The sequence below is a fragment of the Dipodomys merriami genome, unplaced genomic scaffold (genome assembly GCF_024711535.1).
Source record: "Dipodomys merriami isolate MVZ:Mamm:240054 unplaced genomic scaffold, mDipMer1.0.p SCAF_17, whole genome shotgun sequence".
Classification (NCBI taxonomy): Eukaryota; Metazoa; Chordata; class Mammalia; order Rodentia; family Heteromyidae; genus Dipodomys; species Dipodomys merriami.
In genome coordinates, this window is record NW_027203048.1 from 13,108,249 (window position 1) to 13,133,797 (window position 25,549).

The 25,549-nt window shown below is 43.8% G+C and overlaps 1 protein-coding gene across 2 annotated transcripts in view; it reads right to left on the reverse strand.

Annotated features, from left to right (window-relative positions):
* Positions 1-25,549, reverse strand: part of Galnt14 (polypeptide N-acetylgalactosaminyltransferase 14) — a 212,606-nt gene that overhangs the window by 75,415 nt on the left and 111,642 nt on the right. For both annotated transcript variants that reach the window (XM_070024996.1, XM_070024998.1), the window contains exon 2: positions 588-757. In XM_070024996.1, the coding sequence (XP_069881097.1) occupies positions 588-757 (170 nt within the window). The remainder of the gene's footprint in view (positions 1-587; positions 758-25,549) is intronic.

The window sequence follows — 25,549 nt, forward strand, 5'->3', positions numbered from 1 at the left end:
TGGGAAATAAAGCTCCTAACAGTGCCAGGCCTGATCTCTGTCACCAGCTGGGGAAATGGCCCGTCCAAGAGGGTGGCAGGCAAGCAGACAGCAGAACCAACACCAAGTGAAGAGGTCCCTTGGCTTCTCTTTCTACCAGCTGTCACAGGAAGTCTCTTAATGCCAGAGGAGACACCAAGATGACTTCGGCAGGGTGTTCCCATCCTACTGTGCCCCACTTTGGAAGCCAGGCAGGCTGTGAGAATCTGCCAGCTCTAACTAAGCATTTCTGAGTTCACAGGAAGTATTTCCTCTGGTGGTCACAAGGTGTGGGGGTAGCCATTCTCTCTCAGGTGGGCCTTTATCCTCTTCAGCCTCCTGGAAGCAAGTAGGAACTTTGTGATGGTTCACAGTGGTAAGCAGTATCACAAATGGTAAATTACCACATCGTTCTCTCTTTAGTGTCCAAGTGGTGGCAAATAGCTAGGCTGCCCCAGTTCTCAGTGCTGAGCATGGCATGGAGTGGGCCCCCAGATCAAGCCTACTGATCCAGCCTGACATGAAGGCAGGGTAGAGGGTGGTGGTTTGAAAGCAAGAGGAGGAGGTACCTTTTATGGCGAGTGTCTGGAACTGCCCGATTGCTGGAGATGCGCTCACTCTCCCTCTGGTTGAAAGCATATAGCTTGTATGGATCATCACCAACACGCCACTTTTTGGCATTCAGATACCTCCGCTCGTCAAATTGCTCCCACAGGTCGTCCCAGTCAGCATCAGAAGGCTATGGAACACAAATGAGAAGTCTATGAGAATGGTTTACCGGCCTGCCAGTCACTTCCATCCATCCACAGTGCCCAGAGATGGGGCTTATTCTGGCAATGTCAGGCTTGAAGATGAAGCCAGAGACAGAGCATTAACAATCCCATCAGAACAATGTCAACAATGGTCATTGCCATTTACTGAGTGCTACATAGCAGACACTGTTCAAGGACCTTAACTCATATAATTCTCACAAAATTGCTCATATTCCCACTGGGCAAGTGAGAAAATAGTCTTCATAGGTAAGCTCTGGTCCACATTCACAATGAGGAAGTAGCAGGACTGGGACTTGAATTGTAGTATTCTCTCTCAAGTAGCACATCTCTCCAGGGAGACTGGAGATGAGCTGGGACAATGGCTGTCACAGAGCACGCACTCCAGGACCATCACCCAGTCCTCCTTTGCCATGGGAAAGGTGGGCACAGAAAATAGATGATCCATCTATAATAATGTACAACCCATCAGAAACAGGGCTGTTACCAAACATGAGATACTCATTCCTATGTTCCTGACCCCAATTGTTATACAAGAGTCTCACGCTGTATCCTCTGAAGGGAGTCCCCAGCTCATCTGAGGGAAGAGTCATTTTTCTGTGCTTGAGGCATCTGAGCAGGAAGACCCAAAACAGGCTCAGCAGGCAGCAAAGCAGGTGCTGGGCCCGCCTGGCAGGGGAGAGGGCCGTACACACTTCCCGTTCATCTCAGGCACCTGGTGATCTTATCTGGTAATGGATCTCCCTCTTTCCCTTTCTGTTATCTCCTTTTGAACAGCATTCTCCTGCTAATAACACAAAATGAAGCTCTGGAAACCAGTGATTTTTATCCAATAATTGATTTTATTAACATCCAGTGATACTGCTGCTACAGAACATGCTCAGGGGAATTTAGGTGGGGGCATTTCAGAAACTCCCAGCCGGTACTGTACAATGCCACAGCTAACAGCTGTCACGTCTGGCTGCAACATCACCCTGAGGTGACCCTACATCCCACTTTCATGGGATGGGCCACAGAACTGTCTCCCATGGCTCATGGTCAATTTAACTCACTGCATTTCTCTAAATAAATTGAGAGCCTCATAGTGCTCTGAGAGGAGGGAGGTGGGAATGATCCCTGACCTAGAGGAAATTGTAATGTTAAAGACAGACATGCCTGGACATACTTATGCCACGTCATACCATGTGAGCTTAGTCATATAATCTCAGTGACAAAGTTGAAAGCACAGAAGAGTGAAATGGAATAGCTTCTAGAGGAGGATCCAATGAGTTAAATCTTGAAGAATGGGTAGGGACTTGGCTTCACTTAAAGGATGACTGAGGAAAAAATAAGTATGTAACAAAAACTAGATAAAGGCAGTAAATTAATTAGGGCTATTTTAAGTAAGAGAGACAGAAAAAGACAGGCAGAGACAGAGACACAGCAAGACACAGTGACTGAGCTAGAGATAGAGAGTTAAGTTTATGGAGAGATTATTTAAAAAAAATTATACAAAATTGGCTCACATGATATGAAGCTGACAAAGATCTGCAGTAGCCAAGCTGGAGATCCAGACACGGCTAACATTGCAGTTTGAGTCCAAGGGTAAGACAAAAGCAATGTCCAGGTCAAAGAGAGTATGGCAGGAGAAGTTCGCTCTTGGTATCACTATTCTGTTCCAGCTTTGGTGGAATGAATGAGTCCATCAAGTACAGGAAGACAATTTGCTTTACTCAGTCTTCCCATCCACATGATAATCTCATCCACAAATACCCTCAATGATGTACCACACCAAGAATAATGCACCAAGAATAACGCTCAATCAAATGTCTGGGCACTGCAGGGCCCAGTCAAGTTGATACATTAAATTAACCATCATAAGGAGGCAGGGGCTATTCAAGGAACAGCTAAATCAGGAGGGCAGAGTCTGGAATGTGGATTGCAACAAGGACATGAGGAAGGAAAGCTGGGGTCTTAGGAAGCAGGTCATCGGGAAACTGTCTTTGATCACAAATATGAGATGGAGTAGAGAGAGGAAAACTTCCACAAAGAGACTAGTTGGAGAGTGACCTTGATTATCTCACCTGATTTATGAAAGTGGGATTCTGTTGGAAAACACTGAATGGATCTATTCATCTGCTGGAGAAGCAAGTAGAGGGTCAAGAACCCATAGCAACAAAAGAAGATTCTATGAGGGCCTATAACCTATCATCCCAGCCCCCTACTCTCTACTCACACCAAAACAGAGGCGCAGAGTCAGGAGTGCAAAAGGCTCAGCACCGTACTTGTCATTACAAGATAGTTGAGCATCCTCAGCATATCTGGTAGGAACTGCTTTTCAGAGGAGGGTACAGTGAGAACTCAGCTGGAATTCTAGCCCCAGAAAGCCAGAATAGCCAAACTGGCAAGAGAAGTGATATGAACTGTCAGTGGGAGACATCAGTAGAAGGACTCTCTCTCTCTCAAGGTGTCATGTGTGCAGATTTCCTTTATAGCTTGCTACACCAATACCCCTTGAGGTGATACAGCCTGCATGGGGAGCTGGGCTTTCCTACAGGGAAAACTGAATGTATTGTATAACAGTGAAGGTGAGTTTAAGATAGCAACACTAACATTTCATAGTTATGCATGAACAGAGATCATCACAGACTCCTCCCAAACCCCTATTTGTTCCAGGATGGATTAGCTTAGAAAGCTTTGATAGGTAGCTTACTTACTCACTGGAAAGCAAGTAATGGATCTGCTGGTTTAATCTTCCTTTAGAGCTTCTCATGCCCCATAGACAGGAACAACAAGGAGGGTAAGATGTGTACCAAAGGGTTAAGCTCTTAAGTCAGATAGCATGGGCATGGTATTCATCCAGGACACTGCCCACTGTGAAGGCCAGCTTCTACATCCAGGGTTCCTAGACAGCTGCTCTGTGAGTTATGCTGATGGGGATGCCTGAAGCTTACCAAATTTTATTTTCACAGGTGAGACACCGTCTCTCTCCAACCCCATCATATCTCTATGGAGAAACCCTCTCCTAAAAAGAGCCCGGACTTGACTTAGCTATGGGAAAGTGTTTGCCTACTTGCTTAAAACAATGACATTGATAAGATTAATATCATTGTTCATTTATTTGCAGATTCTTGAATGTATTTCTCAGCATTCTCCAGAAAAACAGAATCTGAGGTGTGTACTGTGGTGGTAGGGGAGAGTTGAAGAAGAAGAGAGAGGAAGAAACTGCTAGCTGGGCACAGTGGCTCTAGCCTATAATCCTAGCTACTTGGGAAGTGGAGACCAGGTGACTCATGGTTCAAGGTCAACCCAGCCACGTTAGCTTGTAAGACTCACTCAGGGACAGGGCACAGCATGGTGTACCTATATCCTCAGTGACACAGCGAAGCACAAACAGGAGGATTGTAGCCCAGGCGAGCCAAGGCATAAACAAGACCATCCTTTCAATATAACCAATTCAAAAAGGGATCGGGCATGGCTCAAAGGGTAAAGTGCCTACCTGCCTTGCGAGTGTGAGGCCCTGAGTTCAATCCCTAATACTACAGGAAAAATAAAAGAGAGAGGAAGAAAAAGTTATATATTGAGACTTGTGGCCTGAAGTCAAAAGCAATGTCTGCTGACAGAATTCTACTTCCTTAGGGGCTCAGTCTTTGTTTCCTAAAGGCCCTCAACTGGTTGGATTTAAACCCCCCTGTTTTATGGAGAGTAATCCAACTCACTCAGAGTCCACTAATTCAAATGTGAATGTCATCTTTAAAAAACACCTTTAAAGAAATATCCAGAACAATGTTCTAACAATGTTTTTGTTTGTTTGTTTTTTGGGGGGGTTTTGGGTCCGGTGGGTGGTGGGGCCTGAACTCTGGGCCTGGGCACTGTCCCTCAGCTCTTCAGCTCAAGGCTAGTGCTCTACCACTTGAGCCACAGTGCCACTTCTGGCTTTATTCTTTTTGCTTATGTGGTGCTGAGGAATCGAACCCAGGGCCTCAGGCATGCAAGGCAAGCACTCTACCTCTGAGCCACTTTCCCAGCCCTTCTAACAATGTTTGACCAAACTTCTAGGCACAGTGGTCTAGAAAGCTGGCATACAAGGAAATGATCACAGTTCCCCATGGGGAGTTTCATAGGGAGTGGCTGTTTCAAATCCTCACAAACCTAAAATATAGTAGACAATTATATCCAAAACTTTAAATGAGGACACTGAATTGTGAAGAGGATAAATGATTTGCACAATTGCACATAGCGGGTGTTTATCTTGTAGCTATACTGCCCTTAATAGGCCCACTTCTAAGCCACCTGTGGGGCACTAGAATTCTATCTGCTCACATACCAGATGTTTCTAGAACCAGAGCCTCCTACCCAGCCTACCTCTACTTCCCATAACTGAAATTGTTTACTCCTAGCTTCATGGCAGATCAGATAGTCCCATGGGACCCTCTATGCTAACCCTACATAAGTTACAACAAACTTGGTTTCCATGTTCAATTTTCTTCAATGCGCAAGAAAGGATGAGGCAAGGGAAGATACAGGTGCTATAACTAGAGGTAGCTCATGGTACGCTAAGCAAAAACAAAATGTGAAGCTTCCCTAAGGGTAAAGGTCATTGAGAAGTTAAATGTTGGCTAGAAAAGATTAACTGGAACTCTATGTGTAATCTTTTGAGGAGCTCTCATATGACCCCCAAATCCCACTTCTGGGCATTTACTCAAATGACCACAAACAAGGCCATACTAAAGCTACAGCACAACTAGGTTTATCACAGCATTATTCACCATGGCTAAGATATGGAACCAACCCAGATGCCCCTCAGTATATGAATGGATCAAGAGAATGCGGCATATATATACAATAGAATGTTATGCTTCCATCAGGAAGAATGACACCACCCGATTTGTATGGAATTGGAAAGACTTGGAAAAAATCATATTAAGTAAAGTAAGCCAACCCAAAGAAACAGGTCCCATGGTTTCCCTTATTTGCAATAATTAGTATATGTTTAGGATAATCTTAGCAGATGAGCAGAATAGCTCAATAGCTATGTACATATGTAGCTCAATAGCTATGTACATATGACAATATAAGATGATGTTAAGTGAAATGAACTCCAAGACATGGACACAAGAGGTTTTTCTTTGTTGTTGTTTTTAATGTACTATATGATTTTTTGTTTCTTTTGTATGTTCTCCCCCCTATCGTATATCCCCTGTTGTTACTGTATTTGATTTTGGTAGCCTGGTATTGTATATACATTTATTTGAATTAGGGAAGAGAAGGGGAACAATAGAATGGTGAGACAAAGGACAAGGGGGGAACCAATGCAACAGCGAGTTACACAAGACAATATGTTGGAAATGATCTGTACAACTTGGGGGGATTTGGCGGGGGAAGTGGGAGAAAATTGAGGGAAGGGGCAACAAGTTGACAAGAAATGTATCATTACCTTTCTTATGTAACTGAAACCCCTCTGTACATCATCTTGACAATTAAAAAAATAAAAATAGATAAATAAAATGCAAAAAAAGATTAACTGGAAACTGTACTCAAATCTGATTCAATTAAGCCAAGAAGAGGACAAAGTGATCCAGATGGGTATATATCTACCCCAAGTATATTTGGACAGAAGCATCTCCAATTGACACCCTGAGATTCTCACTAAAGTTCCTCCAAAGATATGATCATAGCAAAAACTTGCCAGATACACAAGGAAATAAGTCATTCTGGGCAAAAATCAGTAGCAACTATAAATAGATTAAAATTCTCCAAGGACTTCAGATATAAGAGTTTTAATTGTAGATAAATGTTTAAAGTAAGGAGCAAATATTAACAAGAAAAAAAGACCAGGTGGCTGTGATAAAGAACCAAACAGAACTTGTAGAAATGAAAAGTACTGACTGAAACTCAATACAACTCAGGTCAAAGTGAAAGGCTTAGAACCTGCAAAGCATTTCCACTTGAAAATGCTTCAGACTGACCACTGTCAATGTCACGACCGATGTCATTGTCATGAGCCTTATGAAGCATACAGTTATATTGCTCTCATTTCTCAGATGAGAAAATTGAGGCTGGGGAAGCAAAGGAGCCTCAAGGTCATAATAAGTTCACAGTTGAGACTCTCACTCAGGATATTTGACTTCAAATTCTGTGTTCTTAATTACCAGATATTCCATTCCAGCCCAGGTTCTTTCCTTCTCCTGCCAGTTAGTCACAAAATTAAACTAGGCACTGGTGGTTCATGCCTGTAATACTAGCTACTCTGGAGGCTGAGATCTGAGGATTACAGTTCAAAAGCCAGTCAGGGAAGATAAATCCAAAACACTCTTATCTCCAATTAACCAAAGGCCAGAAGCAGAGATATGGCTAGAATGGTAGAGCACCAGCCTTGAGTGAAAAAGCTAAGGAATAAGTGCCAAGGCTCTGAGTTCGATCCCCAGTACTGGCAAAAAAAAAAAAAGAAAGAAAGAAAGAAAAGAAAGAAAGAAAGAAAAGAAAGAAAGAAAGAAAGAAAGAAAGAAAGAAAGAAAGAAAGAAAGAAAGAAAGAAAGAAAGAAAGAAAAACAAAAATAAAAACTTCTGTGCCTCCCTATATTTCTGTCTTATCCAACCAGAAGGAATGACCTTATTTATGTAAGGGTAGCCAACAAAGAGAAGTACAACATTATCCTCTCCTAATCATGGCCCTAGCATACAAGTGGAGGTGTTAGTGCGGGGATTGGTTTGGAAAAGAAATGACTATTGCTAGCAGACTCCCCTCAGTGAGTAAGACCATTTCCAATAAAGGAGGGGCAGGCCAGCCCTCAATCATCTGGGCTCCTGACAAAAGAAAGAGCTAGAAAATCCTTTTCCCACACCAAGGGACAGCACATCAATTATGGATTATTAGATCAGATCTTCATTTTAATATTTCCTCCATGTATTATCACCTCTTCTTCTCACTGGAATTCTGTCTTGGGAGTTATTTAACTGATGTGCAGAAATCTAAATTTAATTTATTATGATCTAACTCACTTTAGAAGCCAAATTACCCTGCACTGGAGAAGGATCAAGTCAATATCCCACTTGGCTTTCTATTTATCTTCCGCAGGGTTTTCTCTCCTTCTCTTTAGTATTCATTTTATCACGGGTGCTGGTCATAAATTTAAATTTTCCTCAGAATTAGGCAATTGCTCCTTCAATGTTGTCGTTTAATGGTTAGTATTAATTATAGGAGCGTCACTCCTTAAGGAGTTTGATAGATAGAATGGACATATAATAGAGGAGGAAAGGGCTATTTCTCAGACAAAATGAGAAAGCATATAATTCAACAGGGATGAGTTTACTCTTCTCTTCTACCCCCTCCTTTCCTTTTCCCATTTTCCTCCTCTCCCTCCTGACTTAACTGTCAGGTACTAGAGAACAGATGTGCTCCGGTGTGGTGTCTCTAGCTCCTGAGAGGAGACACTCAGCCTAGATCCCTCTCTTTGTCCATTTGACTTCGGTCTCATTTAGGCACCGCCTAGCCTCACCTCCCCATGACCGTCCCATAGATGCACTCACCGCCCGCATATAAACTGCACACCACAGGCAAATGCAACTTTGGGGGAAGCTTCCAGGTTTGGGAAGAAGAAAACTTCCAGTAATTATTATAATTGCCTGAAAACTCCAACTGCGAAATATAATATGATTAGCTGAATGGACAGAAGCCCAGTTTTTGTTTCTGGAATTAAAAAACCAATAACAACAAAAAAAACCTTACATCATGGGGACCTTATATGGAGATTAATTTGCTTACTAATTAGCATGAGAGGGGGTACCAGAGAAGTGGAAATCAGCGTGATGAAGGGAGGAAGACTGGCTCTTGGCACATACTGGGATGAATGAAGGCTGATATTGATGGGTCTTGCTTCCTGCTCCCAAACACCTATAATCTCACCCAGAGAGACTGAACCCCAAACTCCCTTATGTAGATAAGTGTCTCCAATGATGGGTCACTTGCCTGAAAAATATACCCAATTGTTGGTGAATATAAGACTAAGGGAGTTGGTTCTACCCACACCATTTATTTCTTTTTTGTGCATCCCTTCTCTTTGTGTTCAGAGTCTGGAGCAGTAAGCTGATCACTAGGATTTGAGACGCCTCTGTGTCTTTCAGCTCTGGTAACCAGATGGCAAGAGGTCAAGGGCACAGGGGAGCCAGGTATCCACATGGAGCTCAGGAGAAAAGGGGTTTGTAGGTGTCACAGTGGCACAAGAGGGTAGATCTGTTCATATCTAGAAGACTGTTGTAGGAGACCGTGGACCAAGTGCAGGAACCAGCATCCAAAAGAAACCAAGGAGGGACTGGATATAGTGGAAGAATCAGAAGTGGTTAGCTAGATAGTGTTAGACACTGAAATACACTGTCTCTGGGATACATAATCCACCTGGGCTGGGTACAGAGCCACCTCATTAGATTGAGGGCAGGTCTGCAAGCATAATGTTGCAGACACTTCCCAGGAACAGTTGGGGAGAACAGATCTTTCCATAATGGCAGGACAGAGGTGGGACTTCATGATCAGAGGCTTACTCCACTGAGAACTACTTCTAGAAGGCCATGCGAGGAACAAGATTTGGATTTTTCAGTCAGAAAAAGGCTCTCTCTTCAAAAATCAGACTTCTCTCTCTCCTCCTAAGCTTGCTACACAGGACTAGGAAATATCTTAAAGCAATATTAGAAAGCTCTTTAACTGCAAGAAATAGCTATGGAGCCAAGCAATTTTCAAGGGGCCCTACTGAACTAAGGTATCTGGTAGAGGTCAAAAATGAACAGGCCTGGGGTCACTGAGAATGGAAATGTGAGAGGGTACAGATGTCATAGGTGTGGCACAATACCTGCCTAGTTACATTGCCTTAATCCTCCCTTTGGGCAAAGTAAAACATGACATGGGCTAAATTTGGCCTGCAGGCCACCAGATTGTGACAGCAATGGTATAAAAGGAAAACAGCTTGTAAAATAAAGCCAAAAAACAGAGTCAAACCAATAAAAAAAAAGTGGATCAGAGTAAGAATCATGCTTTGTGAATGCTTTTTTTCTTTCAAGGGATGATCTTGTCTGTCTAGAAAGCCCTGAGCATGGCTGGGCTTAGTATTCTACATTTTGGGCCAAAGTTATCCTGAAAACATCTCCTTTTTCAACCTTTTACAGCCAATTTCTCACTCCATCCTAAGGGTAAAACTAATCCTTTCCCCCAGCTGGGTTTACTGGCCCAAATCTCATCTCAGAAGTGCGATAAGATATGAAAAATTGCTTGGTAAGGCATAATGCATATGTAACGTATTATTATTGTCGACATGGCTGTGGTTACTATTATTTCTTCTGGAGGCTGACTGCTAATGGAGAGAAAATGCAATTTGCATTCAGCCAATTTATGTTCAGCTGCTTCTTCCTTCCTGGTGGCAGATAGGGGGTCTCTGACAGCATCCGCAGACAACAGGATGGCTTACTTCACTGTCCAGCAGCTGTAGGGATCAGTTATTATCAATGCTAACGTCTCCTGGGCCTTGGAAGATCTACTCTACCCACATCTTCATCTCATCTATGTCTTTGAGGAGAGTACCAGGCACATGATAAGACAAGAAACTATTTTAAAGAACACAATGCATAAGGTTATTATCAGCTGAGAAAGCTAGACATAAAGCTCTATGCTTTCTTTTTATGTATGTGGAGGTGGAGCTATGTTGGCCAATTGAGATGGGGCAGGATCATAGAATTTTGGAGCTGCCACAGACCCGGGGCTTCCAGACAGCTAAAGAGCCTGGACTGGAGGCTGTCTGTTCACATTCTGGTTCCTTCTCATCCTCTAGACTTGTCAGCCCCAAAGAGTGCTTTGCGCTGAAGTGGCCAGGCTCACCTTAGAATATACAAACAACATGGTTAGGTGAGGCTTGCAATTTCCTCAAGATCCCTCTAGCTTCTTCCCAGGCAAAGAAGATTTCTTTGGGGGATAAATCAAGATTGGAAGTTGTGGGAAACCAGGCATAATGAATGGCTTGAAAAAAGTGACAAATTCTCACACTGGGCACAATGGCCCACGATGATGCTGACTGTTATAGCAGATACTCCTTGTGTAGCATTTACCATCTACCAGTTTCTATCCAGAAGTGCCACGCCTTCAATACCACAAGCAAGCCTTAGATAGGGACTATTACCTCACTTTCCTGAAGCGGAAACAAGTGTTGTTTTGTTAAGTTAATATGAGCTAGCCAAGGCCGCCCAGAAAGTAAGTGGAGATGAGATGCTGGGATTAAACACATACCAACAGATTCTGTGTACACCATTGGTCAGGACCTGACAGGGCCATGGAGAAGTTTCCTCCTTGTCTATCTCAGGACAGGCCAAGAAAAGTGGAGAATAGAGGTACTGGCCAGCAGCTGGGTTCTATCTTCAGTCAAACACCTCTCCATAGCACAGGCTCAAACTATTCGAGTGCCCAACCTGAATTCAGCTAGAAAGAGAGTTTCAGAGTTAAATGTCCCCTTGTCACTCATTTCCCAAAAGTGATACTAGCAAAAATCCTCCAGCTCTCAGCAGAACAGAATATGTTTCCTTTTCTCTCCTGTACCTTGGAGGTGGAAGACAGATCTCCTCAGATACTGTGTGCAGCAAGGGCCAAGCTGAGCACATTTTCTATCTGCTCCATAAATAAGGTGACATCCACATGCCCTCTGGCTCCCTCAAAACTAGGCCAGCCACTGAATTCGTAGGTGTGGGGTAGGAGCGAATGACTCCGAAATGACTTTATCTTATGGGACTCCGGGAGGGCTGCCGGCTGGCTTTTCATGGAAGGGGCTCTTTTTATATCAAAAGCAGACCCACACTTTTCAGATGCATGCTTGCCAATGGAGGGGGATGGAGTGCCAGCCTCTGCCAAGGGCAAATGTAAGTGTTGCAGATGGCATGGCAAATGATAATGACCGTAGGCTAAAAATTAAGGAGGCATTCCTTAGGAGCCTGTCCCCAATACTGTCCCACAACACAGTGGGAATCTCTTCTATGACATCTCCTATGAACTGTCAAAAGGAGATTTATCATCTTCTTGCTTACATTGACACCATACACGGGGACATTACCCTCACCTTGGCAAGCACCAATAATGATTGCTCTTCATACCACATGTTCATCTCCACTACTCTTTGTCCAGAGCCCCTGTGGCATGATCCCTTCTGCAGGTCCCTCCTGATACCACAGGGATGTTATTGCTAGAAGAACATTTGAAATATCCCCACATTCTGATTCAATTTCTTTTCCTCCACAATAGATGTCTCTTCCCTTTTCAGAATGAGGCACACCCTTACTTTAATCCAACCCAGTATTGTTTGTGGTCTAGATTTGCTACTGAGATACATTGGCAAGCAATTAATCACTTCGCCTGAGCTGTTCTAGTTTATGTCTTACTTTATAAAACGTACCTACTACAAGATTCCTTTAAGTAATCTGTTTCCTTAGCGCATTAAAATTAGATTCTGAAGACAAAGAAGCTGCAGCCTCTGAACAGCATTTCCAGAGCAATATTCTGAAATATGAGTTTGACAGTCCCGAAATCCTTATCATCCTCTCACCTTTCTGCCCACCTCCATCCTTGCCTAGAACTCACAGCAGAAGTGTGGCAACACTCTCTGGTCTCTCTCTGTGAGCAGGGCATTACCATTCTGACACTTTGTTATGTAGGAAGTGTGGTCACCATGGGTCAGGTCCCATCTCTTCTTCCCAAGGTAAGGAAGTCTAGATCCTCAAATGAATTTGGTCCTCAGATGTTTTCAATCCATCAACTTTTTTCAATTTCCCCAGGACCAACTCCTCTCCAAGAACATTTCAGTATCTTCAGTCTGCTTGGGTGTGGCATCATCTGGTCTCCTGCCCTCAGCCACTCAATACTCGGCTCCCTCTGTCCTGGCTATCTCTGGCTTCATCCCAGAACCTCTCGCAGTACACTAACCATTAAGGCTCTCCAGGCAGAAAAGCAGACTGCAGCTTGTCTGCCTTGGAAATCAAAGCTGGGGAAAGAGGCAGCAGAGTGGAGGTGGCAGGAGGGCATGGTATGTAGAGAAAGTAGGTCATTAGTGGTAAAGACTACAATTTTCAGGCAGTTGTTAATGCTCTGTTTATATGGATTTCTTCAAATGTGACATTTTAATGGCATCATAATTGTGTGATTACAGTGTACTCAACACGGGTTGGGGAGGGAAGGCGACAGGGATTCCCAAGACCTGCTGAGGAGAGGCGTCTCCTACAGGGTAGCCAGAAAGACCATTCAGCATTGCTCAGGCCAGGATGCCTGACTAGCATGAGAAGTGGCTCCCCAAGGACCCTCTGCTAGACAAGACCCATCAGTTTCTAGGAAGCTTGCATGTGACCTAGCTTAGGATAAAACCAATGTTCTGGGCTGCAAGTACCCCCAACTTATAGGCTCACCGGTAATAGCTGCACTGGAATTCACTCATTCGTTCACTCTGTGCATGTATGCATGCATCCTTGCATTCCTTACTTGAGTTCTTATTGTAACCAGAGGGGAAAGGCCAAGAATGTGCAGAACTAAGAGAACAAATGAAGAAGGGGAGTGGCAAGGAAAACAATCTAACATTTATTGGGCACCTGTTACATACCCACAAGTTAATGCATTTGTCTTTCTTGACTCTGAGCAACATTTATCCCCCCTGTTAATGCCTCCTTCAAATGTTCCTATTCCTAGCTCCCCAGCTTCCTCTCATCTGCAGTCCTCCTCCTATTCTGCCTCTTGCCCCACTCCTTTGCTTCTCATATATCCCACCAGAAGGGACACCTTCCATAGCTGTGCTTCTACAGGGAGAAGATCCCAAGCCATTTCCCACGATTGACTTTTTTTCTTGATCTCTGAGTCTATATTAAACAATGTCTACTTAACAGGAGTTTCACAAGTACCTTACCTAGAAAGGGTAAGATGGAGTCCTTGCCTGCCTGTCACTACTAGCATCCCCCAAGCTTTCCCAGTTGAGGAGATGGCACCTCCAGCCACACAGCAGCCCATGACAGGGATCTGAGAGTCACCCTGGACATCTCCTTCTCCCTCACTTTTCACTTTACCGATCACTTGAATGCATAATAACCCATCATCACACTCTTGTCAATTCTACCTCCTAAACATAGCTCCAGCCATCTGTCTACTCTACCTTCTCCTAACTCTGCACCCATACCCAAACACCTTGACTTTTCTAGAATGTTATAATTAGCACAACTTGACTCAATACTTCCATTCTATGTTTCTCCAACCCATTTTCCAATGTCACCTTCTCAAAAATGACATCTGATTTCATCTCTCCAGTTCTGACTCTCTATGTACTCAGAATGACATTCTGCTCTTCTCCCTGCCATCCCCCCCCCCCCCCCCCGCCCAGGCCCTACATGATCTAGACCTTCAAACTCTCCAGTCTCATCCCTCACCCTCCTTCTTAATTCATGATGCTCTCTAGAACATCATGCATTAGCCTTTCTACTATTTGTAAAAGCAAGATCAGCTCTCCCATCTCAGGTCTCTAAGTCAATTGGGCACTCTGCCTGGAATATTCTTTGTATGACTAATTCCTGTTCATCTATCAAATCTGAAAGAAAGTGCTTTACCTTTCAGAAGACTTTTCATGAATCCTCAAGGCTGAATCATGCCGCTTCTATTCTCTTCTAGAATCTTGCTGATGTCCTTCATGGGACCGGGCAGTCAAGGCCTACACTGGGAATGCTTTTTAAGTTCTTTGTTTTTTGCCTCCCTCCCTAACTAGGCTATGGCCTTAAAAGCAGAGACACCTGAATCTTGTTCATCATTCATTCATTGTACTTCCTCAAATATCTGGTGAAGATAATGCCCATTTTCTCCTCCTAAAAGCTCCAATATTTGAATATAATTATTAACCCCTGGTCACACATAGCAAAGAGGTTTGGAAAGAATAAATAACTACCCAAGGGTGGCCAGCAAGAAAACAGCAAGATGAGGAACATGTCCATCTACATACAAAGAACTTGCAATGATCCTGTGTCCAAGAAAGAAAGACCAGAAAGGTCTGGGCTCCATCAAAAGAAGCTCAAGCCAAGTGCCAGTGGTTCATGCCTATAATCCTAGATACTCAGGAGATCTGAAGATTGTGGTTCAAAGCCAGCATGGGTAGGAAAGTCTGTGAGACTCCTATCGCCAATTAACCAGCAAAAAGCTAGAAATGAAGCTGTGGGCAAAGTGGTAGAGTGCTAGCCATGAGAACAAAAGTTCAGGGACAGTACCCAGGCCCTGAGTTCAAGCCCCAGGACCAGGAAAGGAAGGAAGGAAGGAAGGAAGGAAGGAAGGAAGGAAGGGAGACAGAGAGAGAGAAAGAAAGAAGAAAGAAAGAAAGAAAGAAAGAAAGAAAGAAAGAAAGAAAGAAAGAAAGAAAGAAAGAAAGAAAGAAAAAAAGAAAGAAAGAAAGAGAGAGAGGGAGGGAGGGAGGGAGGGAGGGAGGGAGGGAGGGAGGGAGGGAGAAAGGGAGGAAAGGAAGGAGAGAGGGAGGAAGGGAGTGAGGGAGGAAGGGAGAGAGAAAGAAAGAGAGAAAGAAAGAAAGAGAGAAAGAAAGAGGGAAAGAAAGAAAGAAAGAAAGAGGGAAAGAAAGAAAGAAAGAAAGAAAGAGGGAAAGAAAGAAAGAAAGAAAGAAAGAAAGAAAGAAAGAAAGAAAGAAAGAAAGAAAGAAAGAAAGAAAGAAAGAAAATGGATCAAGGAGGAAAAGATGGTTAGACCAGGCCTCAGGGCCTCAGAGTTGGACTATACTGATACAGAAGAACACACAAGGAGAGAGTGACAGACAGACAACAAAGTGGATGTTCAAGAAAACTAGTCTGTATCTCTATCCAGTAACTATCTCTGACTCTGGACAAGTGACTACCCTTCTCTCCCATCCAAGAGACTGGTATCTGCCTATGCTACGACACTGTGACAAGTTTATGAATCTAATGGTTTGGATTGGTAAATCAAACACTTTGAGCACTGCTCCAAGCATACTCCAAGCTGCAACTTAACTTGTTAGCAAAGCAAAGAGCACACTGTGCATCCACAGGACAGGAGGGTAGCCTCACTGGCAAGGCAGGGAGGAGTCCCAGAAGGAACCAGGACCTCTCTTTTAGACTGGACTCTCACTACCTCACATCCATGGATGAATCTGCCTGCTAGGTCTCCAGTCAGTTTTGCCACTTATCAGGAATTTTTAACTGTTTTGAGGTTATCTATCCCCCTCTCAATACAATGAAAGCCATAGTCCTTCTCAGAGGAATGTACCTCAAGTCACAGCTACAAAATTCTACTTATAGTATCACCCTATGTGTGACAAGTGCCACCCTGAAGCCACAGGAGCCACAGGAGACTGACTGTCAAGTCCAGGACAGGGGACAGCCTGTCTCTCTGAAAAGATAAACTTACATGGGAATATACATCTTATAGCAAAGAAATCAATAATGGTCTCTCTGCTCCCCTCCAGGCTGTCCCTTAAGGAGCCAAAGCTGGTTCTCCAGCACTGCCAGCTTCTGCCCACACCAGGCTGAGCACATTAACAAGGCCTGCTGTGAATTGGTCTCTTCTCTGTGCTTGAAAAAAAAACCCAGCAACTTCGAGAGTCATCCCCTAGACCTGCCACTCCAACCCTGGCTGACATCTGAACCCTAGAGCACACTTCTGGGAGGGGCTGTTGTACAAAAGATGAATGTGTTTGAGGTGGGCCAAGGATTAAGAAGAGTAAGGATGTCAATTTGTCTAGAAGTTCTTCACTCCTTGGTGCTCCAGGCCCCAATGTAAAGTACTGCTTTGTCCTCTCTGCAGAACTCGACAACATCTAGATTTGGGGAATTTATAATCTTTAGATTTATATTCATTTTTCTTATCATATTTTTGCTGCTAAAATGACTTGTTTTAACTACATCAGGATCACATCTCTGGAAGAAAGGGCACCAAGTTTTTCACCATGGCTTGAAAGTCCTTTCCCAGACCTTGGATCTCATCTGGTTTAATCCTGCTGCCCCATCTACTGGTATCTTTACATGAAACTGTTACCATCATTAATTCAACATGGCAAAGTGAGCCAAGCAACTCTAGACTCTGTAGTTCGCTTCTTAGGTTGTGACACATAAGGCATTGATATTGAATGGGTCTCTTCCTCCAAACTCATATGCCTTGGTGGTCTTCTCTCTGGATCACAAGTCCCCAGTAGAGAGGCTGAACAGCCTAATGGAGACTGTTCATGCTCTCAGACCAGCTCTCCTCTTCTCCCCACCTTAGTCAAGAAAAGTGGACAGATACAGAATTGCCAGTTCTCCACTGTCCTTCACAGAGAAAATAAACAGGCTTAGACTTGGTGGGAAGGGATTCAAGAATCTCAAATCAGGATAATTAAGTGAGGCAAGGAGACAACAAATTGTATGATGATGATGATGATGATGATGATGATGATGATGATATCATGAGGAATAAGGTCCCAAGAGCTAATAAGCAAACAGAGAATGGAATAAGTACAGTGTGAATAAATTAAATAGGCACCCCACAGAGAACGAAAGTCCTAGTTTGGAAGTAAAGAAAATTACCCAAACATGTTTCATGTTGTATAACAATTTAAAAACATGAATTTAATAAAATAAGTACAAAGTGATTAGATGATAAAACAAAGCAATGGAAAAAAGAATTTAAAAACAGAGAGCCACAACACAGTTTTAGAGAGCCAATAAATAGGTGTAGAAACTGCAAGACACAGTGCAGGCACAGCAGGACATCTAACTACTGGTACCAACTAAAAGTCCCAGTCCTGCTCTGCTGCCCACAAGCAATGGGACCTTGGATAAGTCACTGAAGAGAAGAATGCCTTAGGTGATTAAAAAGCAACCATAAGAGGAAAATATACAGCGAAATAGTAAACACGTTCTAACATTGGAGAGATGATGAATTCAAGCAGAGGAATGAATGTAACAGACAAAATGGTATTTATTTTATGTGTTTTTAAAGCTTGTAAAGAATTGACCATGTGCATTAATAGAACAAGCCACATCCCATGAAAAATTGATATGAAGCAACTGACATAAAGACATTTCCTAGTTTGGGGTACTGAACCTTGAAATTCAAGAAAGAAATCATTATGCATCTAGGCAGAACTAACAAATCACCTGCAAAAGAGGGAAAGTTTGGCTGACCTCAAACTTTCCCACAGAATCAGACCATGAGACACCGGGGACAATGAACAAATCCACAAGGGCACGTTCTAGATGTGGCTCCCGTGCATTTGAACCTGCAGAGATGATACTTAAGTTAGGAAGGCGAGAGGCACTCACCATCTGAGGGCTCAGGGAATTACAGCCCCTGTGTCAGTCAGCTTTCCATCACTGTAACAAAAATCTGAGAGACTCAACTTATAAGGAGGAAAAATTTATTTGGGCCCATAGTTTCAGACATTCCAGTACATGGTTAGCTGGCTCCATTGTTACTGAGCCAGTTAGAAGGCAGAATTTTGGCAAGAAGCATATGGTAGAGGAAAGCTGCTCACCTCATGGTGACTAGCAAGAAAAAAGAAGAGAAACAGGGAGCTGGGGTCCTACCCATGCCATGGGACATATTCCCAATGACCCAACTTCCTTCCACCAAGTCTTGCCTCTTGAAGTTTTTCACCACCTCTCAATAGTGCCTTGGACTGGGATTAAGCCTTTGAGTAACATTCAAAATCCAAACTCTAGCAGCATCTATGAGACCACTCAGAAGAATCTGCTAGATGATATCACATAGTCAATTAAGATATCATTCAAAACAAAAGCCAGGAATGGAGCAGGGGCATGACCCAGATGGTAGAATGCCTGCCCTGTAAGTGCAAGGTCCTGAGTTAAAACCCACTATCAAAGGTGGGTGAATGCAGTCATTATATTCAATGTATATACGTAAAAATGAAACCCAGTAAATTGAAGGGATCAGGAGATATGGGGGACAATGATGAAAGAGATGACATTAATCAAGATGCATGGTATGCATAAATTGACATGTTGATTAAAAATCACCTTATAAATTATGCATAAAAAACAGTAACACACAGAGACACAAAGTCAAAAGCTGGGCACTAGTGGCCATGTGCTTGTAATCCTACTCAGGAGGCTGTCCCCTGCATGAATGTTTGCTGCCATAATTAAATCAACGAGGAAAACAGAGAAAAGGAGGAAACATGGGAAGTGACAAGAGACTGACCTGCAAATCAGCCGGTGAGGGAATAGCAAAATGAAGCAGGCAAGGACTAACACTCAGTGGCCATGACAGAATTCAACCATTCATTGCCAGTGAGAGCTGAGAGTTAGCCGCCTCCCCCCTGAACAGGGTACTGTGAAATCTACACCCAGAAAGGTAGCTGCAGAGAAAAGGCAACTACACCTTACAAAAAGGGTCCAGGAAAGGCTACATCCATCATCCCCAAATTAGCAGGCTAATGCCTACCAAGATGCAGGATACTCACAGAGTCTCCAAGTACATCCCCCAAGATATTTATTAATTGCAAAGTGGAAAATTAGTAATTTTACAGTTGAAGACACTTGACAGACACTGCCTCAGACCAGCGGTCAAGGTTAACATCACCTATAAGACATTTTGATATCATATATCCATAAAATGATGTACTGAGAAGGGCTCAATTTCCAATCCAGTATTTTTACCAAAAACACAATTGTATTGTGATCAAGAGGATACTGCAGATGAAGCAAATAGAGAGAGAATCTACAAAATAACAGAGTTTAAGGTCATGAAAGACAAGGAAAAGATGAAGAAGGGAATCACAGATTGGAAGAAATGAAAGAGATGTAATAAGTAAATGCAACAAAGGAGTCTAAAGTGGCAAACAAGGCCTCAGGAATCCCTCCACCCGGCAATATGACTAGACCAGATCATGGCATAGAGCAAGGAAGAAAAATCTAAGTTGCGATGGTGAGAATCCACTTCTACCTTCCAACAACTTCAGAGCAAGACCAAGAATGTTCTATCGCCCTCCTATATCAGCCTCATCACAAAATCCCACCAGACCTGAGGGCTTAGACCGCAGAAATTTATTTTCTCACAGTTCTGTAGGCTAGAAGATCAGAATGTGAGCACGAGTGGTTTTACCTGAGGCCACTCTCCTTGGCTTACAGATGTATCTCTTCTCCCTGTGTCTTTACTTGGGCTCATCTTAGTATGCACTCATCCCTGGCATATCTCTCAATTCGTCTTCTTGCAAAGATGCCAGACAGACTGGATTATAGCAATTATCCACCCCCACGCCCTTATAGGCCATATTCCCTAGTATAGTCAGCTCTTCTAGAAACTGTGACTAACCAGAATCCAAGAGAAGCTTCAGCTGGTTGGAAAATGGATTGCTCAGAATGGAGTAAACTGCAGTGGACATTGCTGTGACTGAACACAGATCCCTTCCATGGAACCTGTGTAATCATGCCCAAACTGCTGGAAGTGTTCACAGCTATCTGTCCACAGTTGCCCCCTTCTAAAGAGACCTGCCCTCTACTGACCAAGATCTGTTTCTCCTGGAAAGTTTCATCCCACTTCTGGGAGTGAACAGGTCCCATACCTAGGCAATTCTTGCTCTAGGAATGCCCTTGGGAGCAGGCTAAAGCTTATCTGCAATCAAATCCACATCCTAACATAGCATCTGCCCTGTCTTGTTCACCTCATTACCCTACTCCTGGGAGAACTCATGTTAGGTTTTCTCCAGATGCTATGCAATCTGACTTGGGACTCAAAGGGCCACTTAAAATAACTGCTCACTAGGTATTAACTATCATGACTACTATATGTTAAGCTCATTGCTATGTGCAGTACCCTTATAATTCACTGAATCCTAAGCGCAACCTTATAAGACAAATAATGTGAGGAGCATTTTATGGGTGAGCCAAGGCCTTAAGCCAGCTGCAGCAGCCTTCTCATTTGAGCCATAGGCTGGCTGGTCCCATGCTCAATCTGTTAATGCCATTTAGATTTCATGAATCAATTTTGCCCCTATAATTTTACAAAGGTTCCTACGACTCTAATCTCCCTCCATCCTATGGTCTTCATAAGACACAAACTGTCCCTGGCCCATGGCAGGCTAGATCACCTCCCCCGACAGATACCCAGCATTCATGTGCCATCTTCTGTCCCTTTGTGTACTACAGGCATTGCTAACAAATGCTAGCGATATGAATTTTCCAAACTCTACTACAACCATTTGAAGTCACTGTAAATAATGCATATACTGTACTGCCCCATTTTTATAAATAATTTAAATTTCCTACTGAAAACTTAAGATTTTTATTTTTACCTACAGAGGACCCAGATTCTCCAAGTGGTGAAGTGTTTAGGATTAGACACCTCTGCTCCAGATAGAGGATGAAGTAAGGGGAAGGGGAACAAAAATCAGTCCCCTTCTATACTCTGCAAGTGAGAGAATCCTGGCTAGCCTCTGCCCTGAATCTTACAGTCTGTAAGTACTTCTCAGTAAGACCGGGGAAGCCTACTGTCCATCATCTTGGGTGGACCTGAACTGCACAGGGCACTGTGAACAGCTGAGAAAGAGGGCACTTGATAGAATTAAAAGGCAACCAATTTAAAAGCGATTAAGCAGGGAAAAGGGATTTAATGATCAGCTTTTGCCACTATGAACTAGATGAACCCACTGGCATGGAGACTAATGGTTTAATATGTTGTTAAACAAGGGTGAGACATCCGTGTGAGTAATAAGGGCATCTGTAGTTATAGCGACAAGGGTAAAATTACTCTCGCCACAGGATCTTGGCCTTGAGGGCTGCACAGCACTCATTTCCTCACGGAGGTCAAAGCCAACCTCTCAGCACTTCCCAGCCCCAGGAGAGGCAATCTTCAAGAGAAGAAAAGGGTGCAAAAGGAAGAAATCCTTGGGGAGCAAGTAGCCAGACACTGGGAAGCCAGTGATGGCAGATTTGATGTCAGGCATAAGGAAAAGATAGCTCCAAAAGCCCTGGAGAGGTATAGCTACCATACATGATTCACTCCTGCTAAGGGGCCAAGAAGAGGTAGATAGGTTTTTATCGTTTTCTTGTTTTGTTTTAAGATATTTAACAAATGTCCCCTGCAAAAGTGAAGGTGACTGAATGGACAAGAGTAAGGAAATTATAAATAAGGTTCTTTGGTATGAGCACAATTGTTGGCATGGGGACAAGAGGAAAGCCCAGATGATTTTACTCAGCACGTAGGCCTCAGGAATGTTGAGTAGTCAGATGCTGAATCCCTACCACTTCCTGCCTAGCTTAGCCCAGCAGGCACAAAGAGATGCTCACTAAGTGGCCATGCAAGGAAGAGAATGATTGAGTGAGCCCAGCCCCCCACAAAGGTGGCAGAAAGGAGAGTCACACATCGGGTCCTGTGCTTAACGCTTTATTGGACATCATCTCATATAATCCCCAGAATAACTCCTTGAGGGAGGAAAGATTAAGTATGCCTCCAAGGCCACAAGCTGGTACAAGGCAGTCAGTCAGGCTTCAAATGCAGGCGTCCTAAATCACCACTCCACGTGGCCTCTGTCTCAGGAATGGGGACAGGTACCCGAGGACAGGAACCTTCCAAGAGAAGGCAGCGCTGCCCAGCCTCTGAGCAGCACTGCTTCCTGGGACTATCCCACATAAACCAGAACGGTACTCATTTAGACCCCATGTGGGGTGAGAAGGTAGTGATTGAAGAGTTTAGTCTGAGAAGGTTTTAATTAAGGTTCACTTAGAAAGAACGCTTCTTTCTGGAATTGCGGAGCTTAGTGTCTGACACCTGACTAGCCAGCCCTGTCACATTGTCATCCTGGGGGACTGGAGGCTGCGACCATCCTCACTGATGCTATGAGACGTTTGTTGTTGTTTGTTCTAGATGAGGTCTTTGCGATGGCACCCAGGCTAGCTTCACACAGGAGATCCTTCTGCCTCAGCCTCCTCAGAGCTGGAATTTCAGGCTGCCACACCCAGCCAGTTATTCTCTCACTGAATGGCTCTTCACTGAGAAGCTCTCTGTAACCTGTAGAGCCTGGGCTAGTCAGGACCTGGGCCTAGAATAACTGTACTATCCAGTCTTGCCATGGTGCAGACCCCCAGGGAGTTCAAGGACTCCTTACAGAGGTTAAGTGGCTGCTGCTCACTTTAGTCTGGAGCCTAGAGCCTCCTGAGAACAGCTTCTAGCCTCATCTTTCCCTTTGTGACCCCCCCAAAAGACCCACTTAGAGCCTCAGCTTGTCCCTCTGAGAAAAGGGAATAATGACATCCCAGCTGCAGGAACGTAGGAATGTAGTCACCGTAGGAATAAAGCGAAGGAGTGACTGTCAAAGGCCTTGACGATCTACCAGCTGTTTACAACTACAAAGGCTTGCTGTTGTTGCCAGTGGGGTAGGACACCAGTGACTGCATCTACCCTATGGGCACATCTTTGCTGAGAAGACAAGCATCAGTAGCCAGGGACTCAGGGGCACAGACATGTCACATAGATATGTGCTACAAAGCATGTCATCATCCACCACACAGAAACAGATTCTGTCTCTAAAACCTTATGCTTTAATCATGCCATGAAAAGGCAGTTAAACCTTAAAGTGGAAGCTACTGTTTTCTGTTAAGTATTCCATCAAAAACATGGCTACAGTTTTCACATGGATCAGTGACGCCCTAGGGAACAGAGAGAAAGAAGTTGGGAAATCAGGCACAGCCTAGTATCTGACACCTGACTCACCATGCTAACTCAGCATGCTGTCATTGTGGGAAACCTGTGCTCACTCACTTATTCTCTTATTAATTTTTTTTCAGATGGAGTCTTGCTATATGGCCCAGGCTAGTGTAGAACTCACAATCTTCCTGCCTCAGCCTCCTCAGTGCTGGAATTTCAAGCCACTACACCTAATATCAATCATAGCATGCTTTGGGACTGAATAGAGTTGGGGATAGGCAGTACCTACCTAAACCACAAGTTCACGGTGGCCTGTGAGATGATGTAAAGATGGATTTATCTATAGCTCCAAGACAACCCCCTCCCCCTTCACGGAAACTGCCCAGTGTTCTTTTCCTCATCTTTCTTAGTGAGCCTAGCAAATGCTTCCCAAAACCATCCTTCTGGCTCTCGGGGAGGGCAGTCTATTGCTGATGGTATATACCTACCTTCTGCCTTGTCCAGTCTCAGAGCTATTAGAGCTCATTTAGAACAAGCTGGTCACTAATGCAAATCCACTTAGCCCACCCAGCTCTTGGTGAGCCAGCATGGGTTGCTCTGACGAGAGTAGGGTGAGCAGGAGAAATAGGCTTTGTAGCAGCTTGCACATTTCTGAAAAGCCAATTACATGCTTATTACTCCTCTCCAGGAATGAAACCCGCGTCCCACGTGGCCAGCCCCCTTCCCCAGCACATGCTGGCTTATCTCAGCCATGCGGGCCCTTCTGCCAACCACTGCTGTCAGAAATATAGAGCTGGGCTCTTAATCACCTGACAATGGGCCTGAAGCACAAATGCCCATCCAAGATCCAAGAGAGACATAGATAAGAGCTGGAAAAGCCAGCAGGCACTGTACAGATAGGCATTTTGAAGGAGTGGAAGAGCTATCCCTGGGCCTTGTGTAACTGGTTGAAAAAAAAAAAAAAAAAACGCAAGGTAGCAGGCAGTTTTGAAGAAGGTCTGAGGTCTCCTCCCCAATTACCTACCAGCTGCTTTTATAAATAAAATGTTACAGAAACATTGCCACACCCATTTGTGTACATCCTGTTTTCTTTTGTTCTAATTTTTTTATTGTAAAGATACTGTACAGAGGGGGTACAGTTACCTGTGTAGGGTAATGAGTACATTTCCTATTCAACATTGTGACTCCCTCCTTTGTTTTTTCCCTACTATCCCCATCCTGTTTTCTTAACAACAATAGAACTTAGGCTTGCAAACATTCTGCATGCCATGTCTGGCAAAGCCTCAATTCGTAACTATCTAGTCCTTTAAAGAGAAAGTTAACTGACCCTGTTGGAGCAGAAGGAGCACTAAACCCAGAATTGACATCCAGAGATTTGGAATTAAATGTCTTTTGGGTTTAAGCCAGGATGTGTATCCTTCGGTAGGTTCTTCACTTCTCTAGAGATCACTATTCCTCATCACTAAGGTAAGGCTATAAATCTACCTTACAGGGCTATCTGGACTAATACAATAAGACAAGCTGGTTATGCAATAGAGATCTTGGAGACAGAAGCATCAGGAAATAACTGGACTACCAGAAGAGTCTTCCTTTCCTGTGGCTGTGGAATGTCCCTTAGCATCTCAGTCATTTATTCATTCTGCACTGAAATATTTTCAGAGACCCATGCATGAATCTGTGAATATGTGAATGGGTAGGAAGTATGTGTCACGAAAGGGAGGAAAAGAGGGAAGAAGAGAGCTTCTCTTTGGTACCAAACTGCCTTCCTTTTTTTTTCTAACAGACACTGCAATACTCCCAAATAATGGCCCTAGCACCCCTAGGTCCTCAATGGGGGATGGTGAGATGCAGGGCTCCATCTCTGTACATGGCTTGGGTGTCAGCTTCATTTTAGGCTAAGTACAACAAATCTTGGACCAGTACTCAGCCCTGTAATCCATCTCTCTTCCAAGTTTTAGAATAAGAACAGTTTTAATCAGCAGGTCCTGACCCCAGAATGTCATCTCTCACAGGATCTCCTACTGACATGGAACACTTCTGTAAATCTGTCTTTCTACATAGAAGGCATGGAGAGACTTCCAAGGCTTCAGGCCTAGTGGGAGAGAGGGGAGCAATGTCTCATGAAGGAAGCAGG